General features: G+C 35.8%; 8 protein-coding genes across 8 annotated transcripts; all 8 read left to right on the top strand.

The window, feature by feature from the left end:
- Positions 1–84: 84 nt before the first annotated feature.
- Positions 85–808, top strand: LOC132786793 (uncharacterized). The gene is made up of 2 exons (XM_060793448.1): positions 85–459; positions 520–808. Exons 1-2 carry the CDS (start codon positions 94–96, stop codon positions 745–747), a joined length of 594 nt encoding a protein of 197 aa, XP_060649431.1. The 5' UTR covers positions 85–93; the 3' UTR covers positions 748–808.
- A 1,531-nt stretch (positions 809–2,339) lies between these two features.
- LOC132787047 (uncharacterized) lies at positions 2,340–3,077 on the top strand. Its single transcript, XM_060793919.1, has 2 exons — positions 2,340–2,721; positions 2,779–3,077. The coding sequence occupies exons 1-2, from the start codon at positions 2,356–2,358 to the stop codon at positions 2,977–2,979; spliced, it is 567 nt and encodes a 188-aa protein (XP_060649902.1). The 5' UTR covers positions 2,340–2,355; the 3' UTR covers positions 2,980–3,077.
- A 2,790-nt stretch (positions 3,078–5,867) lies between these two features.
- Positions 5,868–6,601, top strand: LOC132787164 (uncharacterized). Its single transcript, XM_060794082.1, has 2 exons — positions 5,868–6,243; positions 6,301–6,601. Exons 1-2 carry the CDS (start codon positions 5,878–5,880, stop codon positions 6,442–6,444), a joined length of 510 nt encoding a protein of 169 aa, XP_060650065.1. The 5' UTR covers positions 5,868–5,877; the 3' UTR covers positions 6,445–6,601.
- A 1,266-nt stretch (positions 6,602–7,867) lies between these two features.
- Positions 7,868–8,570, top strand: LOC132786968 (uncharacterized). The gene is made up of 2 exons (XM_060793775.1): positions 7,868–8,249; positions 8,307–8,570. Exons 1-2 carry the CDS (start codon positions 7,884–7,886, stop codon positions 8,532–8,534), a joined length of 594 nt encoding a protein of 197 aa, XP_060649758.1. The 5' UTR covers positions 7,868–7,883; the 3' UTR covers positions 8,535–8,570.
- Positions 8,571–10,131: 1,561 nt separating this feature from the next.
- LOC132787021 (uncharacterized) lies at positions 10,132–10,850 on the top strand. The gene is made up of 2 exons (XM_060793856.1): positions 10,132–10,510; positions 10,568–10,850. The coding sequence occupies exons 1-2, from the start codon at positions 10,145–10,147 to the stop codon at positions 10,766–10,768; spliced, it is 567 nt and encodes a 188-aa protein (XP_060649839.1). The 5' UTR covers positions 10,132–10,144; the 3' UTR covers positions 10,769–10,850.
- Positions 10,851–12,219: 1,369 nt separating this feature from the next.
- On the top strand, positions 12,220–13,006 carry LOC132785775 (uncharacterized). The gene is made up of 2 exons (XM_060792049.1): positions 12,220–12,616; positions 12,680–13,006. Exons 1-2 carry the CDS (start codon positions 12,251–12,253, stop codon positions 12,878–12,880), a joined length of 567 nt encoding a protein of 188 aa, XP_060648032.1. The 5' UTR covers positions 12,220–12,250; the 3' UTR covers positions 12,881–13,006.
- A 342-nt stretch (positions 13,007–13,348) lies between these two features.
- LOC132786333 (uncharacterized) lies at positions 13,349–14,112 on the top strand. Its single transcript, XM_060792837.1, has 2 exons — positions 13,349–13,746; positions 13,812–14,112. Exons 1-2 carry the CDS (start codon positions 13,372–13,374, stop codon positions 14,079–14,081), a joined length of 645 nt encoding a protein of 214 aa, XP_060648820.1. The 5' UTR covers positions 13,349–13,371; the 3' UTR covers positions 14,082–14,112.
- Positions 14,113–14,977: 865 nt separating this feature from the next.
- On the top strand, positions 14,978–15,912 carry LOC132786212 (uncharacterized). The gene is made up of 2 exons (XM_060792675.1): positions 14,978–15,477; positions 15,547–15,912. Exons 1-2 carry the CDS (start codon positions 15,010–15,012, stop codon positions 15,817–15,819), a joined length of 741 nt encoding a protein of 246 aa, XP_060648658.1. The 5' UTR covers positions 14,978–15,009; the 3' UTR covers positions 15,820–15,912.
- Positions 15,913–25,760: the final 9,848 nt, after the last annotated feature.

Here is a 25,760-nt window from a genome sequence, read left to right as displayed (position 1 = left end):
TAAATCATGCATATCTGCATAGAATTTTTTGAATAAATAGCAATCGATGATACTTGGATTAAACATTCTATGTTAGTACTTCGAGAAGTAATAATGTTGTTCAAAGCTCTTTCATTGTTGGTGGTAATTGGCTCAGTTTTGGCTGAAGTGCCAACTGAGGACATAATGAATACTGACGTCACTCTTCTGGATGTGATGATGATGCCTCGTGGAGACCCAACTCTAGACGCCTACTGTTGGGGCCGATACACACCAATCATGAAGGAGATTATCGATGTGTTCGAGGCTGAATCCAAGCAATGCCAAACTGACTTTGATATCAGTAATACTGCCATTGTCGAAAGGTATTACATTATTCTGGCAAACATTAGTGCAACTGCAGAGGAATCGTGTGATGCGCTTCTTAAATGTGGTGATCTTTCTACTCAACTTGAAGCCTTTAATTGCTTTGGAACAGCAGTAAGTGAAAATACTAAATATGAAGATGAATAACTGATTTTAATCGATTGCTCCTTTCAGGGTCGTGATCAATCCCAAAAACTGACAACAATGTCAGGAGACTCCCTTGCAGCAGCTATCAGCCTTGCAGAGGAAATCAGCAGCATCACCAGTATTCAAAATCTGTGCACTGAGAAGGCGATCGCACGCTATAGTAATGACAATAGTCAGGCACTTAAGGAACTTATGGAATGCCTCGATGGCAACATTGTAACGGATCAGCCAGAATTGACAACTATCATCAACTAATTAAACCTTATCATTATTAAAAGCATAATATAATTGTATATGATGCAGTCGTAATAAATGCTATGAGAAAATACATATTGAGTTTTAAAGAAATTAAATTACTTTTCCTATTTAAACCTCATAAGGTAATAATATAGCAACTAAACTGTAAGAACAGTTTCCTACTCTTAGAGAATATGAAAAGGTTGTGAAATAAAATCCACTGATTAGAGTGATGGGGTTTTATACCCGTAATGGTTAGAGTAGAAGGGTATTATGGTTTCGTATCCTAAAAATTATATGGAGCATGCATTACTACGAGTGTTCTCAGATATATTCTTGACCAGCATCAACAGCTGAGACAAAGAACTTAAAAATTATTTAAGAGACAAGTTGGTAGGGAAGAGGAAATTAAAGCTCTCTCCACAAGTCCGTATTTACCTATTAACCAAAGGTATATGGGTAATTCCATGACGGAATTTGTCCCGTGCGAGAGTCTTTACAGTGTACTGCAGTGAAAATAACATAAACTGAAACAATTTTAAAAATAAGAAAAGGTTATTTTGATAGCTCTATTTAAGTACTTTAATTAGAGCTAAGAATGGTTTTTGAATTTTCTTTCTGTTTTGCTTTCTGTTCTGATAATTGTAAAAATTAACAAATTCGTACACATAACCAAAAAATTAACGAATTTGTATATTTTATCGTAAAACAGAACAAGTTTCTAAAATCAATCTTAGCTCTAAATACAGTGTTTATCTAAATCTTTAAGAATAACATTAATTTATTTTTAAAATTGTTTCAGTTTAAGTTGTTTTCACTGCAGTGCACTGTAAAAAGTCTCGCACGGGACAAATTCCGTCATGGAATTACCCATATGCCTGTATGTTATATGTTTTTAGAATCATTGCATATTAACCTTTTGTTCACAAAAATTTTGTTTCAATAGCAAATTTTGAAAATGATTAAAGAACGCAGAAGGTATCTACGACTCTATATAGTATATGTATGCAAATTAATATTATATATATTGTAGATCTCAGAATTCATGATTTTTTCTGGAAAAATATGGGGGTTTATTCAATTTAAATTATAAAAAATAAGCATAATATACAAATTAACTTTGATATTATATAAAAAAAAAATTAAATTTACTACACAACTATAATTAAACTAATTTCTTCTCAATTTCTTATCCCGAGGAATTCTATCCTAAAAGTGTAGAATTGTACTCATGTTTGATAAGGAAGCTTGATAAAAACCGCTACTAAATTTGATCAGTGAACTACTTATAATTAGTTGGACTTTTTATTTAAGTGTATTTTTAGAATGATATGCAATGTTACTAGCATTAATCTACTTCATAAACTTAGTTGCGCCAATGACACTCCAATTAAGAACTTCCTAAATTTTTTTAGATTTTCATAGGAAGAATATTATAGTTTATTTCCGTTGTTGTATGAGTGCTCTGAAGTGTGCAATTTAGATAGGCATATGAACAATTATAAAAATTCGCAAGCCTCCAATCGACGATCATAAAAAATAAATATCTGGATTGAATTTTTTGAATAAATAGCAATGGGTGTGACTTGGATTAAACATACTAAGTTAGTGCTTCGAGAAGGAATAATGTTATTCAAAGCTCTTTCATTGTTGCTGGTAATCGGATCGGCCTTGGCTGGAATCCCAAGTGAGGCGAGGATCAAAACTGAAACCACTCTTCTGGATATGATGATGCAGCCTCGTGGTGATCCAGCTGTCGACGCTTACTGTTGGAGCCGCTATACACCTATCATGAAGGAGATTATTGATGTGTTCGAGGCTGAATCCAAGCAATGCCAAACTGACTTTGATATCAGTAATACTGCAATCATTGCAAAGTACTCAATTATTCTTGCAAATGTTACTGCAACTGCAAAGGAATCCTGTGATGCTCTGCTCAAATGTGATGATTTTTCTACTCAACTTGAAGCCTTTAACTGCTTTGGAACAGCAGTAAGTAAAAGACTATATAATCATGATCGACTTATTTTAATTATTTGCTCCTTTCAGGGTCGTGATCAATCCCAAAAATTGACAACAATGTCAGGAGACTCCCTTGCAGCAGCTATCAGCCTTGCAGAGGAAATCAGCAGCATTACCAGTATTCAAAATCTGTGCACTGAGAAGGCGATCGCACGCTATAGTAATGACAATAGTCAAGCTCTAAAAGAATTGACGGAGTGTCTCAATGGCAATATTGCAGAGGTTTAATCAGAATGTTGAAATGTCAAAAATGCAAAAAAATATATAATTTGTATAACGAAATATAATTGTAATTTAATCTGTCTTAATAAATTCAATGACAAAATCTAAACTACCATTTTTATTAAATTATGAATTGTTAAGTGTTAGCACGGAAACTTATCCGGTAAATCAGCATCTGATTATCTAAATATTTAAAATTTATAGAAGATGAAAAGAAAGACAAATGGATGACTAGAATTGTCCTCATTTTCTCAGTCGTTCAAATTGATCAAGAAAATAGGAGTCGGCCATAATTTATATTGGGCATTTAACATGTTCTATTATTTCACATTATTCTTACTTATTTATTTATTATTATTTACTAAAAATAATATTTTTTATTATAGTTATCAGACTTTAGTAAGGATAAAAACCAAAGAAAAGTCGTATGCCAATGTTATGTATGCCAAAGCCGATATAGAGGTCAACTCAGTTTTAGTAAATTTTTCAAAGCTGCAGTCAAAGTGTTCTTACATAAGTAAAGAAACACAGTTTAAATTTTTTAAATATTTGAAATTTTATATTTACAAAATTTGATTTTTTTTTTGTATTGTGTCATATGTTTATGTATTTTTTGTATATATCTACTAATGTTTTGTATCTTATATGAAAAACATAGAATTATCCTTATTGAAGCAGAGTATTATTGAGACTAAATTAATATAAATTCTTAATAATTAAAAAAAGCTTAAGGTGCGGCCAGTTAATATTAATAGTAGTTGAAAAAAACTGAGAACTGATAGAATAATCAGAAACCCGATAGTTGATTCCAAGAATGTTATTTCAATTTCTTAGACCGGGGACTTCTTTCCTTCAAATTTACAACCGATGACGATGACGCAATTGACTTGATTAGAATTGCTACTTAGTTAGTAGAACAAACTAATTTATGAATTTTCGTTTATGAGTGCCTTTATAACTGTTTGTGGTTTTTGTCAGGAAATTCCATCCTCTTTTTAATGTAGCCTATATACACATTGCACGAAAAGGTTACCAACTCTAATTGATTTATCAATAAATATAATTGTGAAATTTGTTGTGCAAAATTTTTGCAAGTTCATTTTTCCTTTAAATTTGAATTGTTTAGACAAAGACAAAAACAATATAAGCAATTCTATTTTGAGAAGTCAAAAAGATACCGCAATAATGTACTTAAAATATTTAGTCTCACTGATAAGGAACTTAGTATATTTATACCCGCTACCCATAGGGTTGAAGGGTATTATAACTTTGTGCCGGCAGGAAATGTATGTAACAGGTAGAACGAGGCATCTCCGACCCTATAAAGTATATATATTCTTGATCAGCGTCAACAGCCGAGACGATATAGCCATGTCCGTCTGTCCGTCTGTCCGTCTGTGTGTCTGTCCGTCTGTGTGTCTGTCCGTCTGTCCGTCTGTCCGTATGAACACCTAGATCTCAGAGACTTTAAGAGATAGAACTATAATTTTTTTTCGACAGCATTTGTAATGTTTGCACGCAGATCAAGTTTGTTTCAAATTTTTGCCACGCCCACTTCCGCCCCCGCAAATCAAAAAATCGAATAACAAGCGTAAATTTAAAGCTAGAGTTGCGAATTTTGGTATATAACTATAACTACTATAGTAGTTATGATTCCTGAAAATTTGGTTGCGATCAGATAAAAATTGTAGAAGTTATTAAAGAAATACTTTTGTATGGGCAAAAGCGCCTACTTACTAGGGGTCTTAGTTGCTTTGGCTGACAATCTGGTATATTGAGCCGTCTATGGTATATTTTTAATGGTGTGCTGTATCGATATACCAAACATACCATTTGGTATATTTTAGTATTTTTAGTATTTTCGGTATATTTTGAAAATAATACCGCAATATTCTGCCCTTATTAAAAATGGGTAGCGGGTATCTCACAGTCGAGCACACTCGACTGTAACTTTCTTACTTGTTTTGTATATAGTATTTTAACTTCTTAGGAAGAGGATTACAGTAGAGGAGAACAGCAGTAAGTGATTATACTAAATATGAGTATAAATAACAGATTTTGCGGAGGAAATCGCAGCATCACCAGTATTCAAAATCTGTGCACTGAGAAGGCGATCGCACGCTATAGTAATGACAATAGTCAGGCACCTAAGGAACTGATGGAATGCCTCGATGGCAACATTGTAACGGTTGAGCCAGAATTGACAACTATTATATTTATGTATATTCCAGATCAGCATCAATAGTTTATTTTGTTGTAGATCTCAGATACTATAAAACCTACAGCCACCCAATTGCTTAGATACATTTCTTAATTCATGTTTTCTTCTAGAAATATGTTAATATGGGTTTTTATTCAATTTAAATGATGTAAAAAAAGCATGATATTAAAATGAACTTTGATATTATATAATATACAAAAAGTTGAAATTTACTATAGAACTACAATCAAACCAATTTCCTTTTAATTTCTTATCCCGGGGAGTTCTTTCCTAAATTTGGAGAATTGTACTCACGTTTGATAAGGAAGCTTGATAAAATCCGCTACTTAATTTGATCAGTGAACTACTCATAATTAGTTGGACTTTTTATTTAAGTGTATTTATAGAATGATATGCCATGTTACTAGCATTAATCTACTCCATAAACTAAGTTGCGCCAATGACACTCTAATTAAGAACTTCCTACATTTTTGTAGAGCTTGGAAGAATATTATAGTTTATTTCCGTTGTTGTATGAGTGCTCTGAAGTGTGCAATTTAGATAGGCATATGAACAATTATAAAAATTCGCAAACCTCCAATTGACGATCATAAAAAATAAATATCTGGATTGATTTTTTTGAATAAATAGCAATGGGTGCGACTTGGATTAAACATACTAAGTTAGTACTTCGAGAAAGAATAATGTTGTTCAAAGCTCTTTCATTGTTGGTGGTAATTGGCTCGGCCTTGGCTGGAATCCCAAGTGAGGCGAGGATCAAAACTGAAACCACTCTTCTGGATATGATGATGCAGCCTCGTGGTGATCCAGTTCTCGACGCTTACTGTTGGAGTCGCTATACTCCTATCATGAAGGAGATTATTGATGTGTTCGAGGCTGAATCCAAGCAATGCCAAACTGACTTTGATATCAGTAATACTGCAATCATTGCAAAGTACTCAATTATTCTTGCAAATGTTACTGCAACTGCAAAGGAATCCTGTGATGCTCTGCTCAAATGTGATGATCTTTCTACTCAACTTGAAGCCTTTAACTGCTTTGGAACAGCAGTAAGTAAAAGACTATATAATCATGATCAACTTATTTTAATTATTTGCTCCTTTCAGGGTCGTGATCAATCCCAAAAACTGACAACAATGTTGCAGCAGCTATCAGCCTTGCAGAGGAAATCAGCAGCATTACCAGTATTCAAAATCTGTGCACTGAGAAGGCGATCGCACGCTATAGTAATGACAATAGTCAAGCTCTAAAAGAATTGACGGAGTGTCTCAATGGCAATATTGCAGCGGTTTAATCAGAAAGTTAAAATATCAGAAATTAAAAAAATAAACCGTATAATTTTTATTGTAATTGTAAATTATGCATTCTTAATAAAAGCAACGAGAAAATATAATGTCGATATAAAATAACCAAAGCAGATTTTTATAACTTATGCTTACGAAATAAAAAAACTTTGAGAATCTACCCATTTTAAACAAAATTGTTAATTATAATGTGTGAATGTATCCTTATCGGATCAGTCTAATTAAAATACTTTTGAAATATTTTTTGTAAGCATTTGTGAATATTATCTGCGGACCAACCAATGGAATTAATGTATCTTGTAGTATCCCTCTCTTAAATAAGGCATTCTAATTTTTTTAATTACAAAACAATATGATAAATTAGAGTATTCTTTACCGAACTATGTAAATAGACCTATTATATGTGTAACCATCAGTATAACCATATATGCGACTTCTGGTAAAATGATTAAAATTTTAAAATTTAGTTCGATAAACATCATTTTAAATATTCTTTAGATTAGCCAATAGACAAACTTCTTTTTATTGGATATGTAGTACTTTTTTATAACAGTTAGCATTTAAAATATACCATTACCCAAAAATTTCACAGGATCGAACATATTAATTATGATATATGAATATACTCTTTTATTTATTTAACTAAAAAATATGTGTGTAGAACCTGAAGCGTGTAATAGTAAAATACTAATAATAAAAATAAACTGAGAGCCGATATTAAAATGTTTAAATTTACTACATAGTAAATATTGAATTAATTTCCTTTTGATTCTTCAACCCATGCTTGGTCTGTTCAAAATTGTTATTTCGGTAGGCGCGCAATAAATACTCTTTATTTGAATAAGTTTTTTAGTACTATTGTTGTACTATTTAGTACTATTGATATTACATTGTTGATATTACATTGTTGTTTAAGAAAAAAAATCACTAAAGTAAAATAATCACAAATTATGAATTTCACATGTGTATAACTAAATCTAATACATTATTTTTAATTTATTTGATTAGATCTTTTGTATTTTGCCGGTATTTTATTTTTCTTTTAAATATTAATATGAAGTATATTAATAATTTTAAATGGTCAATGTTAGTGTGCTAATAATCTACTTCATAAACTTAATCGCCTTAATAAACCTATTAAAGAACTTCCCATATTGTATAAATTCTTAGGAAGAAGATTAGGGTTTATTTCCACATTTATATGAGTGCTCTTAGCATAAGTGTGCAATTTAGATAAGCACTTAAAAAACAATTTGCAGGCCTCCAATTGGGTAATTGGAACTCGACGATCATAAATCATGCATATCTGCATAGAATTTTTTGAATAAATAGCAATCGGTGATACTTGGATTAAACATTCTAAGTTAGTACTTCGAAAAGAAATAATGTTGTTCAAAGCTCTTTCATTGTTGGTGGTAATTGGCTCAGTTTTGGCTGAAGTGCCAAATGAGGACATAATGAATACTGACGTCACTCTTCTGGATGTGATGATGATGCCTCGTGGAGACCCAGCTCTAGATGCCTACTGTTGGGGCCGATACACACCAATCATGAAGGAGATTATCGATGTGTTCGAGGCTGAATCCAAGCAATGCCAAACTGACTTTGATATCAGTAATACTGCCATTGTCGAAAGGTATTCCATTGTTCTTGCAAACATTAGTGCAACTGCAGAGGAATCGTGTAATGCGCTTCTTAAATGTGGTGATCTTTCTACTCAACTTGAAGCGTTTAATTGCTTTGGAACAGCAGTAAGTGAAAAACTAAATAATAATGAATTATCGATTTTAATAAATTGCTCCTTTCAGGGTCGTGATCAATCCCAAAAACTGACAACAATGTCTGGAGACTCCCTTGCAGCAGCTATCAGCCTTGCAGAGGAAATCAGCAGCATCACCAGTATTCAAAATCTGTGCACTGAGAAGGCGATCGCACGCTATAGTAATGACAATAGTCAGGCACTTAAGGAACTGATGGAATGCCTCGATGGCAACATTGTAACGGATCAGCCAGAATTGACAACTATCGTCAACTAATTAAACCTTATCATTATTAGCATAAGCATAATATAATTGTATATGATGCAGTCGTAATAAATGCTATGAGAAAATACATAATGAGTTTTAAAGAAATTAAATTACTTTTCTCAATTAAACCTCATAAGGTAATAATATAGCAACTAAACTGTAAGAACAGTTTCCTACTCTTAGAGAATATGAAAAGGTTGTGAAATAAAATCCACTGATTAGAGTGATGGGGTTTTATACCCGTAATGGTTAGAGTAGAAGGGTATTATGGTTTCGTATCCTAAAAATTATATGGAGCATGCATTACTACGAGTGTTCTCAGATATATTCTTGACCAGCATCAACAGCTGAGACAAAGAACTTAAAAATTATTTAAGAGACAAGTTGGTAGGGAAGAGGAAATTAAAGCTCTCTCCACAAGTCCGTATTTACCTATTAACCAAAGGTATATGGGTAATTCCATGACGGAATTTGTCCCGTGCGAGAGTCTTTACAGTGTACTGCAGTGAAAATAACATAAACTGAAACAATTTTAAAAATAAGAAAAGGTTATTTTGATAGCTCTATTTAAGTACTTTAATTAGAGCTAAGAATGGTTTTTGAATTTTCTTTCTGTTTTGCTTTCTGTTCTGATAATTGTAAAAATTAACAAATTCGTACACATAACCAAAAAATTAACGAATTTGTATATTTTATCGTAAAACAGAACAAGTTTCTAAAATCAATCTTAGCTCTAAATACAGTGTTTATCTAAATCTTTAAGAATAACATTAATTTATTTTTAAAATTGTTTCAGTTTAAGTTATTTTCACTGCAGTGCACTGTAAAAAGTCTCGCACGGGACAAATTCCGTCATGGAATTACCCATATGCCTGTATGTTATATTATATGTTTTTAGAATCATTGCATATTAACCTTTTGTTCACAAAAATTTTGTTTCAATAGCAAATTTTGAAAATGATTAAAGAACGCAGAAGGTATCTACGACTCTATATAGTATATGTATGCAAATTAATATATATTGTAGATCTCAGAATTCATTATTTTTTCTGGAAAAATATGGGGGTTTATTCAATTTAAATTATAAAAAATAAGCATAATATACAAATTAACTTTGATATTATATAATAAAAAAAAAATTTAATTTACTACACAACTATAATTAAACCAATTTCTTCTCAATTTCTTATCCCGAGGAATTCTATCCTAAAAGTGTAGAATTGTACTCATGTTTGATAAGGAAGCTTGATAAAAACCGCTACTAAATTTGATCAGTGAACTACTTATAATTAGTTGGACTTTTTATTTAAGTGTATTTTTAGAATGATATGCAATGTTACTAGCATTAATCTACTTCATAAACTTAGTTGCGCCAATGACACTCCAATTAAGAACTTCCTACATTTTTGTAGAGCTTGGAAGAATATTATAGTTTATTTCCGTTGTTGTATGAGTGCTCTGAAGTGTGCAATTTAGATAGGCATATGAACAATTATAAAAATTCGCAAACCTCCAATTGACGATCATAAAAAATAAATATCTGGATTGATTTTTTTGAATAAATAGCAATGGGTGCGACTTGGATTAAACATACTAAGTTAGTACTTCGAGAAAGAATAATGTTGTTCAAAGCTCTTTCATTGTTGCTGGTAATTGGCTCGGCCTTGGCTGGAATCCCAAGTGAGGCGAGGATCAATACTGAAACCACTCTTCTGGATATGATGATGCAGCCTCGTGGTGATCCAGTTCTCGACGCTTACTGTTGGAGCCGCTATACTCCTATCATGAAGGAGATTATCGATGTGTTCGAGGCTGAATCCAAGCAATGCCAAACTGATTTTGATATCAGTAATACTGCCATCATTGCAAAGTACTCCATTATTCTTGCAAATGTTACTGAAACTGCAAAGGAATCCTGTGATGCTCTGCTCAAATGTGATGATCTTTCTACTCAACTTGAAGCGTTTAATTGCTTTGGAACAGCAGTAAGTGAAAAACTAAATAATAATGAATTATCGATTTTAATAAATTGCTCCTTTCAGGGTCGTGATCAATCCCAAAAACTGACAACAATGTCTGGAGACTCCCTTGCAGCAGCTATCAGCCTTGCAGAGGAAATCAGCAGCATTACCAGTATTCAAAATCTGTGCAGTGAGAAGGCGATCGCACGCTATAGTAATGACAATAGTCAAGCTCTAAAAGAATTAACGGAGTGTCTCAATGGCAATATTGCAGAGGTTTAATCAGAATGTTGAAATGGCAAAAATACAAAAATTTGTATAATTTGTATAACGAAATATAATTGTAACTTAATCTGTCTTAATAAATTCAATGACAAAATCTAAACAACCATTTTTATTAAATTTTGAATTGTTAAGTGTTAGCACGGAAACTTATACGGTAAAGCTGCATCTGATTATCTAAAATATTTAAAATTTATAGAAGATAAAAATAAAGACAAAGGGATGACTAGACCTGTCTTAATTTTCTCAGTCGTTCAAATTGATTAAGAAAATAGGAGTCGGCCATAATTTTTATTGGGCATTATACATGTTCTATTATTTCACATTATTCTTACTTATTTATTATTTACTAAAAGTAATATATATTTATTATTATAGTTATCAGACTTTAGTAAGAACAAAAAACCAAAGATAAAAGTCGTATGCCAATGTTACCAAAGTCTATTGAGGATCGAGGTAGAGGTTTTTCAAAGTGTTGTAACATATCTAAGGAGCAAAAGTTTATAATATAATATTTATATATTTTAAATTTTTTATTTACAAAATTTGGGTTCTTTTGTATTAAATCAAATATGCATATCAATAAAAATAAGATATTCAACATTTGAATATATATATAAATATATATATGTTACATATATATATACGATATTGGGTATAATATTTATTAATGTCATCTAATATGAAAGACATAGAATTATGCTTTTTGAAGCAGAGTATTATTGAAACTAAAATACTTAAGGTGCGGCCAATTAATATTAATAATAGTTGAAATGAACTGAGAACTGATAGAATAATCAAAAGCCCGATAGTTGATTCCAAGAATTGTATTTCAATTTCTTAGACCGGGGACTTCTTTCCTTCAAATTTACAACCAATGACGATGACGCCATTGATTTGATAAGAATCGCTACTTAGTTAGTAGAACAAACTAATTTATGAATTTTCAATTATGAATGCCTTTATTGCTGTTGAGTTTTGTCACGAAATACCATCCTCTTTTTAAAGTAGCCTATATAGACATTGCACAAAAAAGTTACCGACTCTAATTGATTTATCAATAAATATAATTGTGAAATTTGTTGTGCAAAATTTTTGCAAGTTCATTTTTCTTTTAAATTTGAATTGTTTAGACAAAGACAAAAACAATATAAGCAATTCTATTTTGAGAAGTCAAAAAGATACCGCAATAATGTACTTAAAATATTTAGTCTTACTGATAAGGAACTTTGTATATTTTTGTATATAGTATTTTAACTTCTTAGGAAGAGGAATATTGTTTGCTTCCGATCTTGTGTGATTGCCGAATGACTAATTTAGATAAGCATTCTTTAACAAAAAAGAACCTCTAGGCGGGCTTTTTATTGAGTAATCGGAATTCGATGACCATAAATCACACATATCTCAAATGGTTTGTGCGAATAAATAGCAATCGCTGCGACTTGGTCAAGACATACCAAGTTAGTACTTCGAGAAGGAATAATGTTGTTCAAAGCTCTATCATTTTTGCTAGTTATCAGCTCAGTCTTGGCTGAAGTGCCAAGTGAGGCGAGACTCAATACTGAGCGTGTTCTGCTCGATATGATGTTGATGCCTCGTGGTGATCCAGCTGTCGACGCCTATTGTTGGGGTCGCTACACCCCAATTATGAAGGAGATTATCGATGTGTTCGAGGCTGAGTCCAAGCAATGCCAAACCGATTTCGATCTCAGTAATATTGCCATTATCGAGAAGTATAATGGAACTCGTGTCAATATTACTGCAACTGCAAAGGCATCTTGTACGGCTCTGAAGCAATGTGATAATCTTACTGACCAACTGGAATCTTTCAACTGTTTTGGAACAACAGTAAGTTAAAAATGACTAAAGATACATTAAGCACTGAATTTCATTGCGTTTTTTACTTTTTAGGGCCGTGATCAATCCCAAAAGCTGACTGTTATGTCAGGTGAATCCCTTGCTGCTGCTATCAGTCTAGATGAGGAAATCAGAAGCATCACAACCATTCAAAGTCTGTGCACTGAGAGGGCTTACACCCGCTACAGTAATGACAATAGTCAGGCTCTTAAAGATCTGACAGAATGTCTGAATGGCAATATTGCTGCAGTTTAATATGAGAATCATATTAATTTCTATTCTTAATAAATGTAATGTGAAAATGAAATCTAGTTGTATCTACAAGTTAAAAGGCTAAATTCCAATAAGCTCGACTTTAAAATAAAATAGAAATAGAAAATATTCTATCCTCTAATTTGTTTATTCAAAAGAGATCAAATTGCTCTTCCCAATTATCATTTTGTTTGTACTCTTTACTCTACTCTTTACTGTACTCTCGACGAATATGACTCCGTCACAATAATTTGTTTGTTTATTAGAGTCTTGTGGTTCTCATACAGACATGCAGATAAGAATTATTGCTTTAATACTGAATGTATTTTAGCGTTGTCTGTGTCGTTGTTGCAAATCATGTTAACAACGACAGCAGTAATTAAAAGATAAAATATTGACTGCAGATGAACCGAATTGAATGGATATAAATACAGCAAGTATTTTCAGTTTTTGGAAATTCTTTTTGCCTAGCAGTACTCTCATATTCCGTTAAGATGTGCCTGAAGATATCCTTGCTCCTACTTGGCCTTGGCATGACAACGGCCTACAGGGTACAACACTCATTGAAGTCAGTAGCAAAGATTGAGAAGCTGCATAGTGAAAGCAAGGCATTGGCCGAAGGACGTGAGGATGTGTCAACGCGATGCTTCGCACAATATAATCCCCAATTCGGTCTAATTGTGGATCGTTATGAAATCGATTATGATGCTTGCATCAACGCCTACAAAGCATCCAGTTCAAAGATTGAGGAGTCTTTCAGGGATACTCGCCAGCTAATAGAGAACAGTGCCTATAGCTCATGTCAATCGTTGAAGAGCTGCAACCAGTCATCGACTGCTTACAGTGCCTTTGAGTGTGCTGCTGAATGGGTTTGTATTGCACTTGACTAAACGTGCTTTGCCCTCATTTAATAATTATTTGTTTCTGCATTTAGGCTTTGGAAGACTCTAAAGTCTTCTATGAGATTTCCGCTAATGCAACAGTGGCTGCTGCTAAAATCAAGGCCGATTTGCTTCAAGTGGACACTGCAAAGAGCATGTGCCTCAACGAGGCTGAAAGGAATTACGTCGAAAACACGAGCGAAGTTTATGGCTTACTGAATGACTGTCTGTCTGGTAAACAAACTACTACGCCATCCATCCCATGGCCAACTACTACTACTAGAGCACCCATCATTTGGGCCTCAACTACTGCTGCATACTAAATTCAATCAATAAATATATTATTTGCACATACTTATGTCTTGAGCTTTTTGAGAACACTATCGAGAACGATAAGATAAGAGTTATAGGGCAGACTTTTCACTGCAGATATGTAATCGTATAATGCTTGGCACGACTATCAACAAAAGCGGAGAGTACATTCTTCCTTTCACTAAGTAAACACTCGAAAAGATTTGGTTTTGTAATCTCTAAAAATAAACTCGAATTATTCAATAGTTCGGAAGAATTTTCTTCATATCTTCCATTTGTTTCATTAAAAATTTGATATTACTTTTGAAGAACCATTAAATAAAAAGCGAAAAGAATTTGTATATTCTTAGCTTATTATAAAGAGTTCATGTGAAGAAACATTTAATAAGAAGCAGAAAGCATTTTATATTCTTAGTTTATAATAAAGAGTTCATGTGAGTGGAAAGAATCGTAAAAATATATATTCGAATACTAAAAACAAATCAAATTCGTAACGTAAGTGTGTGTTTTACTTAAAATATAATATAATATATATTAATTGAAATGAATAAGTTGATTTTTTATTGCTTAACAACGTGGTATGAAAGTGTCAACCCGTCATTATAAAGTATAAATATCACCGTGAAATTTCGGGGATATTTTCCTTATTACAAGTTCAATTTCCTGCAAGTTTGAAACAGCGCGATAAGAAAGACATTTGACACGTTTACATGCCATAAAAAACAATTAAGATAAATAACGCTTAAAGCTAATGAACCACAACTCACAGCGCAATTAATAAGCAATTAAAAGAATACTAACCGAAAAAAAACATATGTAATTCACTTGGAACACCGAAATGAACACGATTTAATTCCAAAGAAGATCGAATTTTGGGCCTTATAAAAGCTAGACAGTTCTTGAGTTGAATCAATTGAAAAGTTCACTTAAGAGTTTAACATGACATCGATTTGGTCTCTACTGCTGTTCCTCGGCCTTGCAATTGGAGTGCATGGAAAATTGCAGTTGCCCCAACTTCAAATATCTAAACACCAGTTGCACCAACTCCAGTTACCTAATCTTCAGTTACCTAATCTGAAGGTACTTAATCTGAAGTTGCCTAATCTCCAGTTTCCCAAACTCCAGCTGCTGAAACAGCAAACACAGGAGTTAACCGACCAGAATCCTAGAAACGGACCAGCTTGTTTCACTGTCTACAAGCCCGAATTGGATGACATCGCATCACAATATGAGATCGACTACACAAGGTGCAACACCATTTACAATCAACAGACTGCTTTGGAGGATACCAAGTGGCAGGGACCCCGCACTCAGCTCGCGGAAAGAGGACAATATGCTTGTCGCACCATCGTTGATTGCTCCACAATTGTGGGTTACGTTGAAGCCTTCGAGTGCTATGCCCAGATGGTAAGTGCTGACACAGATCTGAGAGAGACAGAGACCGAGAATTTAACATTGAAAATATCTGTTTTTTAGGGTACTGAACAGTCGAAGTCCATGTACGCTTTATCGGCGGATGCCAACGATGTGGCTGTAGAAATGCAGGAAAGCTACAGAGTGATTGAGACTTACAAGACCGTCTGTGTGAACGATGCTGAGAGAAACTATGTGGAGCATACGACAAATACCTATGAGGAACTTAATAGTTGTCTCGCAGGCAAAGTGCAGCCGAAAACAACATCAGATTCATTCGTTCCTACAACACGTTCAACTCCTTCTCCCATTTTATCTACTACTCGTAATTACTGAAATGGCAACAAAAAAATCAACATCGTTGTCAAATGATAAATGATGAAAAAAGTTTGAATTTTAACCAATAAAAGTACTTATTTTTCAATAGAATGTATTGATCTAAAAAGGTTATTTCTAAGCAACTTCTTGAATTATCCAAATTTCTTCTTCATGGGTAGAGCTGAAGAATCGAATAAGTCTATTGGTTAAAGAGGTATAACATTTTAATCGCAATCAAAGTATTTAAATATCATAGTATTCGGGGCGACCACCCGAATACTCAAACGAATAAAATGCGGAGTAAAACTATCCAGCTAGTTTTTTATGTCAAATTTTACGACAATTTGCGGCAACAAAAGACGAACAAGTTTCCCACACACCAAACTCTCTCAGCACACTTGGACTGGGACATGAGATAATACAGGGCGATATGGCCGATTATCGGTACAAATATCAGTGAGAGAGAGTATGCTTAAAATCCTTTGGTTCGTATTTATGACCTTGCCACACCCATGCAGTCAGGTACAGAAATCTGTGCGTCGTCCCTTGTGTGTGTCCTTTGAGAGTTGCCGCCTTGCAGGTTACCAAATTTTGCGCTTAATTAATTTGATATATATTTTGCAGGGATTGAAAATGTCAAGCGAGTTTATTGAGGAGCTACCTCAATTGAGTTGTACGTTGTAACATCCTCTCAATGAGCAAGTAGGCGTCAAACTGTTTTGAAAAGGACGTTGTCTCTCGACTCTGTTGCGACTTCGATCTCGATCGCTTGGTCGGTTGAACGTAAAAAAAAGAATACAGAGAAAAATACAAATAAAGAGTTTCGCTCAGTTTTGTGGTCGTTTTGCCGACGTCGGGACTACAATTGCCAGTCATGTCTTCATAAATTTTATTGAATTGAACCGCTTGGCGGGGCCTCAACATGCGCCCAACATACAAAACGGCTCCGTGTCTGCGCAAAAGGTGGAGCTGGAGGTGGTGAGATGGCCGCGGGACTTGAGTCTTTGGGGACTTGCGTCTATTTGACTATTTCATCTTTTGCCGACGCTTGTACATAGCCTTAAATTGAATCGTTACAAATTTTGTTGCTCGTTATAGCAAGCGTTTTATTGCCCAACCAGTTTGGCCCAATGCAAAAGCAAGAGACAGCTCTCCACTCCTCTCCTTGCGTCTCCTGACATGCTCTACCAGATTATGATTGTCGAGTGGCGAGTTCCAGACTCTCCGATCTCTGAGCTTCAATACGCCCTCGCCTGAGCTCTCTAACTCCCCGTCTATGTCTTATTTTTTTCTCCCTACAACAGTAGCCTTTGGAACCGCCTCTAGGACCGCAGCAGCGTTAAATAACTTCATTAAATGCCCTTTGACATTTATGTGCTATTTGTGTAAGTGTGTGTGTGTGTGTGTGTGTGCAGATGCCCCGCTGCCTTTCTCTCTTTTGCCCCGCCGGCTATCTCTTCGTGCTGATCAAGAACAGGTAGCTCTCGACTCAATAAATTACGTAATCATCTGATAATGAAATTGTTTACAAGCTACGTCTTGCAGCCAGCACGCCCCCAGTAGCCGCAGAGGAGACACAAAAGGTCACAGCACAGCAATCAGCATTTGTATGTTGTTTTTCTTTTTTTTTTTGTAGCTGCTGCTTATGTATTTTTTACTGTCCATCATGTCAACTGATAGCTGATTAGTTGCCTTTTTTATGAACAGCTCGCCAAGTGATCGCCAAGCTAGAGCTAATTGCTCTAATTTCTAGCTAAGCAGACGCGTTGCGTCTTGGACTCCACAACAAAATGGATCTTGGTTGACATCTTTCGACACTGCCATAAATATTGTATGTGGGATCGTTAAAAGGATCGCAGATCGGTTGAGATCAACGGTCGCAGCTTGCGCCGTCGATGCTTATCACAGAAACAGTCACAGCCGGCAAACCCCTCGATTGCCCCTCGCAAATGCAAACCGAATTTGTCCGCGCCGTTTATTTTGTATTTTTGTTTTATTTTTTTGGGGGCTCCTTTCGTCGGCCCTTTTGGCAAAACAATAGCTTCCTCAGCATTTGCTTAGCTTAGGAATACAGACCGAATGCCAAAGATTTATTATGCTCAATGCTCTACATGTTGGCGCAAGAGTCCTTGATTTGTATAAAACACGAGTTAACAAATATATCGGATATTCTTTAAAGTTGCAGCGCATTTCTGTGGCGACTTGTCTCCATAACATTGCCAGCGATCTGCCGCTGTGATTTTTGCGTATTTTGTTCGTGATCGATATGCGCAGACCGAAGAGCAGAGCGAACAGCGGATCGTTTGGGGCATGTTTGATCAGAAAATTATTATGTATCTCGAAGCGATTAACAGACGCATTTCAATTTTATTGCACAAGATCATTATCTCGACGAGATGGGGAACCTTTTTTCATTGGGAACGAAAAGAAAACAATGCGAGAGATTTTTTTTTTTTTTTTGGTGCCACAAAACTGTATAACAAGCGCAACAGCAAATCATTAGATTCATGATCAGTCCAGGCAGCCAGCACAAGCAGCATCGAAGACCATCAAAGCATCAGCACCGCGGATTAACAAGCAGGCGCGAAGTGAAACTCTTTGCTTTCGCTTCGACTACGACTGCGACTGCGACGATTTCACCCAGTGCCACACTTCCAAATGGCAAAAAGAGAACGCGATGCCAATGCCACATCCCGCCTCGGTTTGGACGTGCCATTGCGGGTGGCTTTGGTAATTAGACAACAAGTGTCTAAAGAGCGCGTCGCGGCCAGTTCAAAAAGACAAGGCAGCCCACTAATGAGGAGCCAAAACACACGAAGAGGCAGTCAGCATCATCATTCAACTGAGGCTGATGAGGTGTTAAAATCGTTGCCGCCTTTGGGCAATTGAGCGGTCGAATGCATTCCGTACCATCATTGGCATTGAGCAAATAAAATTAATCATAAGGAGGCAACAACAGCAACAAGCTCTTTAACTTGGCCGCTAATTTTCATATGGTTTACTTAATAAATTAGGCAGCCAAGTAACTAACTGATCATCTGCAGCACTTAGATGCTTAACTGGCTGCTTAACTGTTGTCTCACTTTGCAGTTGCTTTTTTCCATTCGATTGTCAAATACGTTTTTTTTTAGGTTTTTGGGTTTTTTTGATCAAGCCGCCAGACCAAATATGATGATGATGATCACGATGATGGGCACTTCGGAAGCGGCTTCTGTGGCCCAGCAAACCAAATCAATTTAATTTGTTTATTCAGCGGCAGCGATTGGTAATGGAAAGCTAAGTGGCCGAGGCAGTTGTTTGCGACCAAAATGCCGTCTGTTTGCCGTTTGCTTGTTTGTCCCTCCGATTTTGACTGACAAATTGAGTTGACTTGCCTTACCGCACTGCACATTACTTCACTTGCCCAAAATGCAACTCCATCAAATTGAAATTATAATCCCAACTCTGACATATGCTCAACGCCTTCTTGTCTGATGTTAAGAATATGTTTTCCTTTGCTCCCAAGACTACTTAAATTGCTTGACACCAAAGCGGGCAACAATAGCCGAGGGTTGGTGTTAACCACCCGTAGCCAAAGGCAAAGCCGGTTGCCAATTTCAATCTGAAGCCCAAACCCCAATCCATAGTCAAATCTCTTTGCACAAAGGCAAGGGCAAGTTTGTTTATGCATTCGTTTCACCCTTCGGCTGGCTTGATGATGCTTATGATGTATGAAATAAAAGACAGAGAAAGGGGGCGGCGAGCGACTAAGAGATGGTAACGATAACAAGAGCATTTAACCCACACACATACACACACACTCACACTCAGATTACTTGATCTACTTAATAACCCCGCACATTCTCCCAGTGCGCGGTCTTATAATTTGCCATTTAGCAACAGGGCGAGTCAAAGCGATTGAGTGAGAGAGACAGAGAGAAAGAAAAGGGGCAATAAGCCCGCCTAACCAGTTCCGAAAAAGGCATTACCCACAGCTTACTACATACACACACACACAGATAGAGAGAGAAGCCACCCCCGCCAGTTGGACAGTGGTTGCCATCATCCCATTGAATTGACTTCTCGACTGGGGATGGGCTGAACTGTGTTTGTGTTTGTATTGCTGTGCTGTACAGGGATTGCTGTCAGCGCATATTAATCCAATTATCATGCAGTGTGCACGAAATCACTTAATCGTTTCAAATCCGGAAGACGATGCCAATGGAGGCAATGATTCTCTTGGTGACGCGCGCACACATTGGGTTACACTTACACCAAAAATTATCACAGTTACGCCTAGTTAGCATAACTGTAGTTATGATAGCTTACTCCATCTTTTATTTTGACTTTGTGATGGAGTTGGCATGGGGGCAATTTGATTGATAGGGGCAAGTTGACAATGAGATTGCAGTTATGCTACTTTAAACTATCCAATCATTAATAAAATCTATTTTTACAAGATAATAAATAGTGTTTAACGGGCAGTTAGATACTTTTTTGTTTAGGGTGCGTTAAGCGTGGAATGTCCGATATATTAATATAAGTATAATACAAAGAATTAGATTTCTATTATTTCAAATTTTGTTAATTATAATGTTTTACTTCAGATGTAATAATTTTTTTTAGGTTTTATATTTTGCAATATCACAAAAATAAAAATTGTTGGTGTACATTTAGATTTTTGTGAATAAAGAAACAATTTATGATATATTTAAACAAATGTCTCATTTTTTATATGTTTTCGAAAAAAATTGAGAAACAAATTAAGAAAATGTAAATTTAAAATTGTAGATTTTGTTATTATTATACCAACTCCAATTCAAGTCTGTGTTTAAAAGTGTATTGTTTTTCTAATTTTCCATAAAATCGGCTTTTAATACAAGATGACAACACACTATTATATTATATTATATCTTAAATTTCAAGATTATTTTACATCAACTCATCAATAACTCACACACATGATGAACAGCAAAAATATTTGTAAAAGTGAATTTACAATAAATTGCAATAAAATTCTTGTAAATTTGATGAGCGCTCACCCCTTCTCAGCAGGAAAGTCACACGGCCGATGGACAAAAGGGACGGGGAAAAAAAGAAAACAATTTGATTTAATTAAAAAATTACGGGATTACACATATTAATGCTTGTCGAGCCAATATATATGCAAATTGCACAAACAGCCAGGCAGGAAGGCAAGCTGAAAGGCAGCCAGGATGCAGGGTAGCAGGATGCGAGAGAGAGAGAAAGAGAGGGACGACGAGTGGGGAGGGGTTTGTCTATGGCGAGTGTCGCATATTAAGGAATATTTTATTTGCTTTTATTACACAGTCTGACCCGCCTCTGGTTTGCTTGCCTCCAACTCCCACGCACCGGAAACTTGCAGCACAGACGTTGATGCTGATGCCGTCGCCGGCAAAAGAGAGAGAGAAAAAAATGAAATAAAAAAGCATCGAGGCAACCCACAATGAGGCTGAGAATCTAATAAATTGTGCCACTGTCACTTGGCTTAGTGAAGGATAACTGGCCACACGCCCTCTGCCACACCAGCAACAACAACAACAACAATAACACCGACTGCGCATTGTGGGACAGAGAAGAGCTCATCAAAAATTCATAACGCGCCACGTAATAAAAATTATTCAAATTTTTCGCAGCCAACGACCGAGACCCGTGGGTGACAACGCTATGAAGGTGGGTGGATGTTTGAGGCAACTAAATTGCGGTGATGTTTCATAAGGATGCACGGCACGAGAAACGCAGAAAAAGGACAAATCACACCCTCGATTATGATGCGCAAACATAACATCGTATAATATACAGCAAGAGAAGAAGTCAGAACTTGACAGTCAGGCGGAGGATTTCGGAAGTGTGAGCCATGTGGGGAGTGTGCACAAACGGAAATTGAATGATTTTGCGCAACAGTCGCGGAAGTTGCTACTTTATAGTCATTTAGTGGTTGGACGACAATGCAGCGCCGGGCTTATCGAAGGGCTCGTGGCTCAATATGTTTGCCATCCGCGGGTGTTCGTGTGTCACATGGGGATTATACTTACTTTGCTCAATTCGAAAGCCACAAAATAGCAATGCTTAAAAATTTTTATAGAAATGACACAAACCTCGCCTTGCCGCTAGGATGTCCGATAACAAAGTAAAAGTGCCGCAGGACAAACGCTGATTGCCGAATGCCAAGTTGACGCTGTTTCCGCCGGATGTGTAATTTGATACTTCTACAGTTTGGCAAGGACATCAGCAACGACAGAACGTTTTACAGAAAAAAAGGGGTGTCTATAGCAGGCTAATTCCCGCAATTGACTTCGGCTAGGAAGCTGAATCGCTGAAGCTGTCTGGCATCGAGAACGGCGCCTCAGAAAATGCACATAACGAGCTCCTTTTTTGCGATATTTTGTGCATTTCAATTCAATTTCCTGCTGTATGCGAAATTGCGCACGACACAACAACGCGATAGCATAGACAACAAGGCGACAGGGAGAAGGAACAGGGCTAGATTGACCATTATGTATGTGCTACAGTGAACTCACGTTAACTGCGAATCAATTGTCAAGTGAACGACAACAAAATTACGTTCTAGCGAGTGCGCACTGTATGTGCAATATTCACAATTTTGTTGGCCAGGTTCCATGAACATTGAATGAATCGATTGCCTGCCTCTCTGAGTCTGTCTCTGTGTATCTGTAGCTGTTTGCTGCGTATCTGTATCTGCAATGTGACTGAGTGAACTGTCACAATTGACGTGGGGCGTATAAATTTTACATTTAACGAAAACGTAATCGAATTGAGCGCTCTATATGGCCTGGCTGCCGTGGCAGAGGAGTCAGCCAAACAAGCAAACTCTCAAGCCAGTTAGCCAACTGGTCAACTGCCTGCTTAGTTTTTGGTTGGTGTATGGCATGCATTATGAAGACATCAGCAAAAGGCGCACGGCAATTTGTGGGACGCCACAGAGCCTGGCCAATTTGATGAGCAACGTAGAGGGAGGAGGAGGAGGAGGAGGTTAATCCAACATGCAGAGAATGCATTCATCAAGACAGCATTGTTTGCCATTGATGGAGCCTGCAACATGAGATTGCACGCATTCCCCCGCTCACATTAATAGTCAATAATGGGCCACCTTGGAAAATAATCGAGCGACAACGAGAATAAAAGCTGCGCAGACACACGAGCGAGGGAAAGGTGAAGGAAAATCAAATTAAATCTCGTCGAGTTGCCATCACCTGGGGACACATTTAGCAGCGTTTTTCAATCAGCATAAAATTTATCAAATCAAATTCAAATGCTGCCTTCGTGCAAATAAAATGCAAAACAGTTGCTTTGCCGAACGAGTATAAAAATCGCATGCCAATCGCATAGCAATCAAAGTCATTCCCCCATTATCCCCCCTCGCCCTGCACCCTGTTAAGTTCCCACATTTGGCGCCATATTGATGATGGCTGTACGTGATGTTTGCTCACCGAAAATTTGCATGTGAAAAGGTTTTGCCATTGGCTGTCGTTTTGATGCTAAAGAAACTGAAAATGGGAAAGAAACGGAATGGAATGGAAATCGATTAAAATGAAATCAAATCGCAAACCAATCACAGCTTTGTTTGCTGCCTGCCAGGATATCGCTAATGTCCTCGATAACGCGTTTGTCAGCTGCGCACAAATCGTTTAACTCAAATTGATTTGTCAATATTTAATTAGGCACAGCGCAGAGGGTAGTTAGTAGACTTTGCGGACTATGCGGGCGCGTCGCTGCCAAAGGCACCTTTGATGTGCTGTGCATCCTGCGGATTAGTCGGCGGTGTCCTTTGTGGGCGTTTGTGTGCTGTGAGAGCCACTTGAGGTTCATAAGCTGAACGTACTTAACTCTTTCTTTAGCGGAAACAAGCAGATTTACCACAGCAAAACAAATAAAATGTAAAAAATTTATTATTAATTTTATAAGTTAAAAAATCGTAGCAATTGTCAAATTAATAATTCAATCATCTGTAATCACTGTTTACTTTGTTTTGATTAATGATCAATTGAATGGTGTGGAAATTGTCTTGGGCAACCATTACGTATGCGCAATTTCAAAAGATTTTGAAGTCTTTCAGTCACAGCAATTACCAATCAATCAATATAACTGGCAACATTTAACACACACGCGCAAACGCAGACATACATTCATTCGTTCACACAATCGGCTAGCTATCAATGTCAAATGCGCTCAAATACAATTAAAGGCTTTTGCGATATCGATATCGAATGTTCAGCTCAAAAACCAGAAGGACCTGCGTTAAGAGGCTTAATTTTTTGGGCAAACGGCGAATGGAGAATGGCGACCGCCCGTCAAAAGGCACGTGAAAAAACGTGTCCCATTGACATTTAGCTTGATGAATGATCCTAAGCGCTGTTCCCAGTCATCGTTCCCAGTCTCTGTCCAAGGGTTTGACTGACTGCTGACACGTGACTTCGACTTGGGGTCGCTTTTGGGTGACAGAGGTGATGCTCGCTGTGATTGCAATAATACGATACTAAGTAGATGTTGCAAAGGCAAACGAAATCTTATTTATTGTGGAAATTATTGGTACAGAAAATCATGGAGATTCTTTCAAATTGCAATGAATATTTAATTTGATTCAATATAAAAGAAAACTTAATTTACGCATTTAGTAAATCCATCAAAATAATGCAATTTTAGCATTTTATTTTATTAGAATTTTATTTATGTGAATATTTTGAATATTTTAGTTTAAATTTATCAAATTAGATATGTATTTGTATTTCAAATATTGAAGTTAAACAACACATATAATATAAAACAATTACTAATTAAGTTAGTATATTAATAATATATTCTTTTCGATATTATATGTCTATAAATTGTTTTGAATTTTAATATAATATTTAGTTTTCTTAAAAACATAATTGCATTTAATTCATTGAGTTAATAAGTCACTATAATTTTTTCTATTGCAAATTTTATAAAATACAAATGCAGTTTCTCTATATTTTTTAGAGAAACGTTTAATTTAATTTAGTAAATTCAGTCACAAGTTCGTTGTAAAGTTTTATAGTCTTTCTTTCCTTTATTTTTTATCAATGCATCACTCAATATCTCTGATACTGTTTTCATTCGTTTGAGGAGCCATAATTTGTTGTTATTGTCGAAAGTGTGGAAACTTTTCGCATACCTGTGACAAGACAACACTCAACACACACTCGTATCCGGCATCATTAGCATAATATATATATATATAGCACCTATCGAGATGCATATCGACAACGTGCCAACGTCAAATGGACTTCAATATTTTCTTTCCCTCTCTATTTTTAGTTTATTTTGTTAGGTTTTTTTTTTTTAAATAGTCAACGGAAATTTTGCAGCAACGCAAAACTTTTTTGCTTCCTGTTGTTGTCAATAACTAATTCGTTTGTCATTTTCCGTTTACATAACAGCCAATAGCAACAACATAACAACAGAAACAACGACAGCAAAAACGAAGTGGCATGCAACAAAATGGCGCACACTTTCATATAAGGACAAAGTTGTGCCTGCATCTTGTGGCTGCTTTGTCCTTGCTGTGGGTGCCAGTTGTCGGTTTGTTTATCGCTTCAACTTACGACATAATGCAAAAATGTTCGAAACATATTGAAAGCTTCACCCGACGCCCCCAGCTCGAGGCTCAACACCCGTTGTCCTAGCCAGCTTCCCTAACCACATGCACTCAACATTTATATACCCTAAAGTCGTAAAAGTCGTGGAGGGAATATTACTTAACTTTTTTTATAAGGCAACTACACTTATAAATATGGAAATGTTTGATTTGATTTAAATCTTTACATATATTAGATTTGTAGTTTATCATTCATTAAAAAAAATCATTCTTTTAACATTCTAGTTATTAGATTAGATTTACTGTTTATCATTCACTCAAAAGGTTTTGAATAATACCATGCATTCTAGGGTAACTTCATTTCGAGCTAAGTCAACTT

Source organism: Drosophila nasuta, chromosome 2R, assembly GCF_023558535.2.
Source record: "Drosophila nasuta strain 15112-1781.00 chromosome 2R, ASM2355853v1, whole genome shotgun sequence".
NCBI lineage: Eukaryota > Metazoa > Arthropoda > Insecta > Diptera > Drosophilidae > Drosophila > Drosophila nasuta.
The sequence above is the reverse complement of the archived record's forward strand: the minus strand, read 5'-3'. Positions and strand labels throughout refer to the sequence as shown.

Bases quoted from the DNA above. Each gene is read 5' to 3' on its own strand.
- LOC132786793 (XM_060793448.1), top strand. From the start codon at position 94: ATGTTGTTCAAAGCTCTTTCATTGTTGGTGGTAATTGGCTCAGTTTTG. The intron at 460-519 runs GTAAGTGAAAAT...TGCTCCTTTCAG, and splicing joins TTAATTGCTTTGGAACAGCA to GGTCGTGATCAATCCCAAAA.
- LOC132787047 (XM_060793919.1), top strand. From the start codon at position 2,356: ATGTTATTCAAAGCTCTTTCATTGTTGCTGGTAATCGGATCGGCCTTG. The intron at 2,722-2,778 runs GTAAGTAAAAGA...TGCTCCTTTCAG, and splicing joins TTAACTGCTTTGGAACAGCA to GGTCGTGATCAATCCCAAAA.
- LOC132787164 (XM_060794082.1), top strand. From the start codon at position 5,878: ATGTTGTTCAAAGCTCTTTCATTGTTGGTGGTAATTGGCTCGGCCTTG. The intron at 6,244-6,300 runs GTAAGTAAAAGA...TGCTCCTTTCAG, and splicing joins TTAACTGCTTTGGAACAGCA to GGTCGTGATCAATCCCAAAA.
- LOC132786968 (XM_060793775.1), top strand. From the start codon at position 7,884: ATGTTGTTCAAAGCTCTTTCATTGTTGGTGGTAATTGGCTCAGTTTTG. The intron at 8,250-8,306 runs GTAAGTGAAAAA...TGCTCCTTTCAG, and splicing joins TTAATTGCTTTGGAACAGCA to GGTCGTGATCAATCCCAAAA.
- LOC132787021 (XM_060793856.1), top strand. From the start codon at position 10,145: ATGTTGTTCAAAGCTCTTTCATTGTTGCTGGTAATTGGCTCGGCCTTG. The intron at 10,511-10,567 runs GTAAGTGAAAAA...TGCTCCTTTCAG, and splicing joins TTAATTGCTTTGGAACAGCA to GGTCGTGATCAATCCCAAAA.
- LOC132785775 (XM_060792049.1), top strand. From the start codon at position 12,251: ATGTTGTTCAAAGCTCTATCATTTTTGCTAGTTATCAGCTCAGTCTTG. The intron at 12,617-12,679 runs GTAAGTTAAAAA...TTTACTTTTTAG, and splicing joins TCAACTGTTTTGGAACAACA to GGCCGTGATCAATCCCAAAA.
- LOC132786333 (XM_060792837.1), top strand. From the start codon at position 13,372: ATGTGCCTGAAGATATCCTTGCTCCTACTTGGCCTTGGCATGACAACG. The intron at 13,747-13,811 runs GTTTGTATTGCA...TTCTGCATTTAG, and splicing joins TTGAGTGTGCTGCTGAATGG to GCTTTGGAAGACTCTAAAGT.
- LOC132786212 (XM_060792675.1), top strand. From the start codon at position 15,010: ATGACATCGATTTGGTCTCTACTGCTGTTCCTCGGCCTTGCAATTGGA. The intron at 15,478-15,546 runs GTAAGTGCTGAC...TCTGTTTTTTAG, and splicing joins TCGAGTGCTATGCCCAGATG to GGTACTGAACAGTCGAAGTC.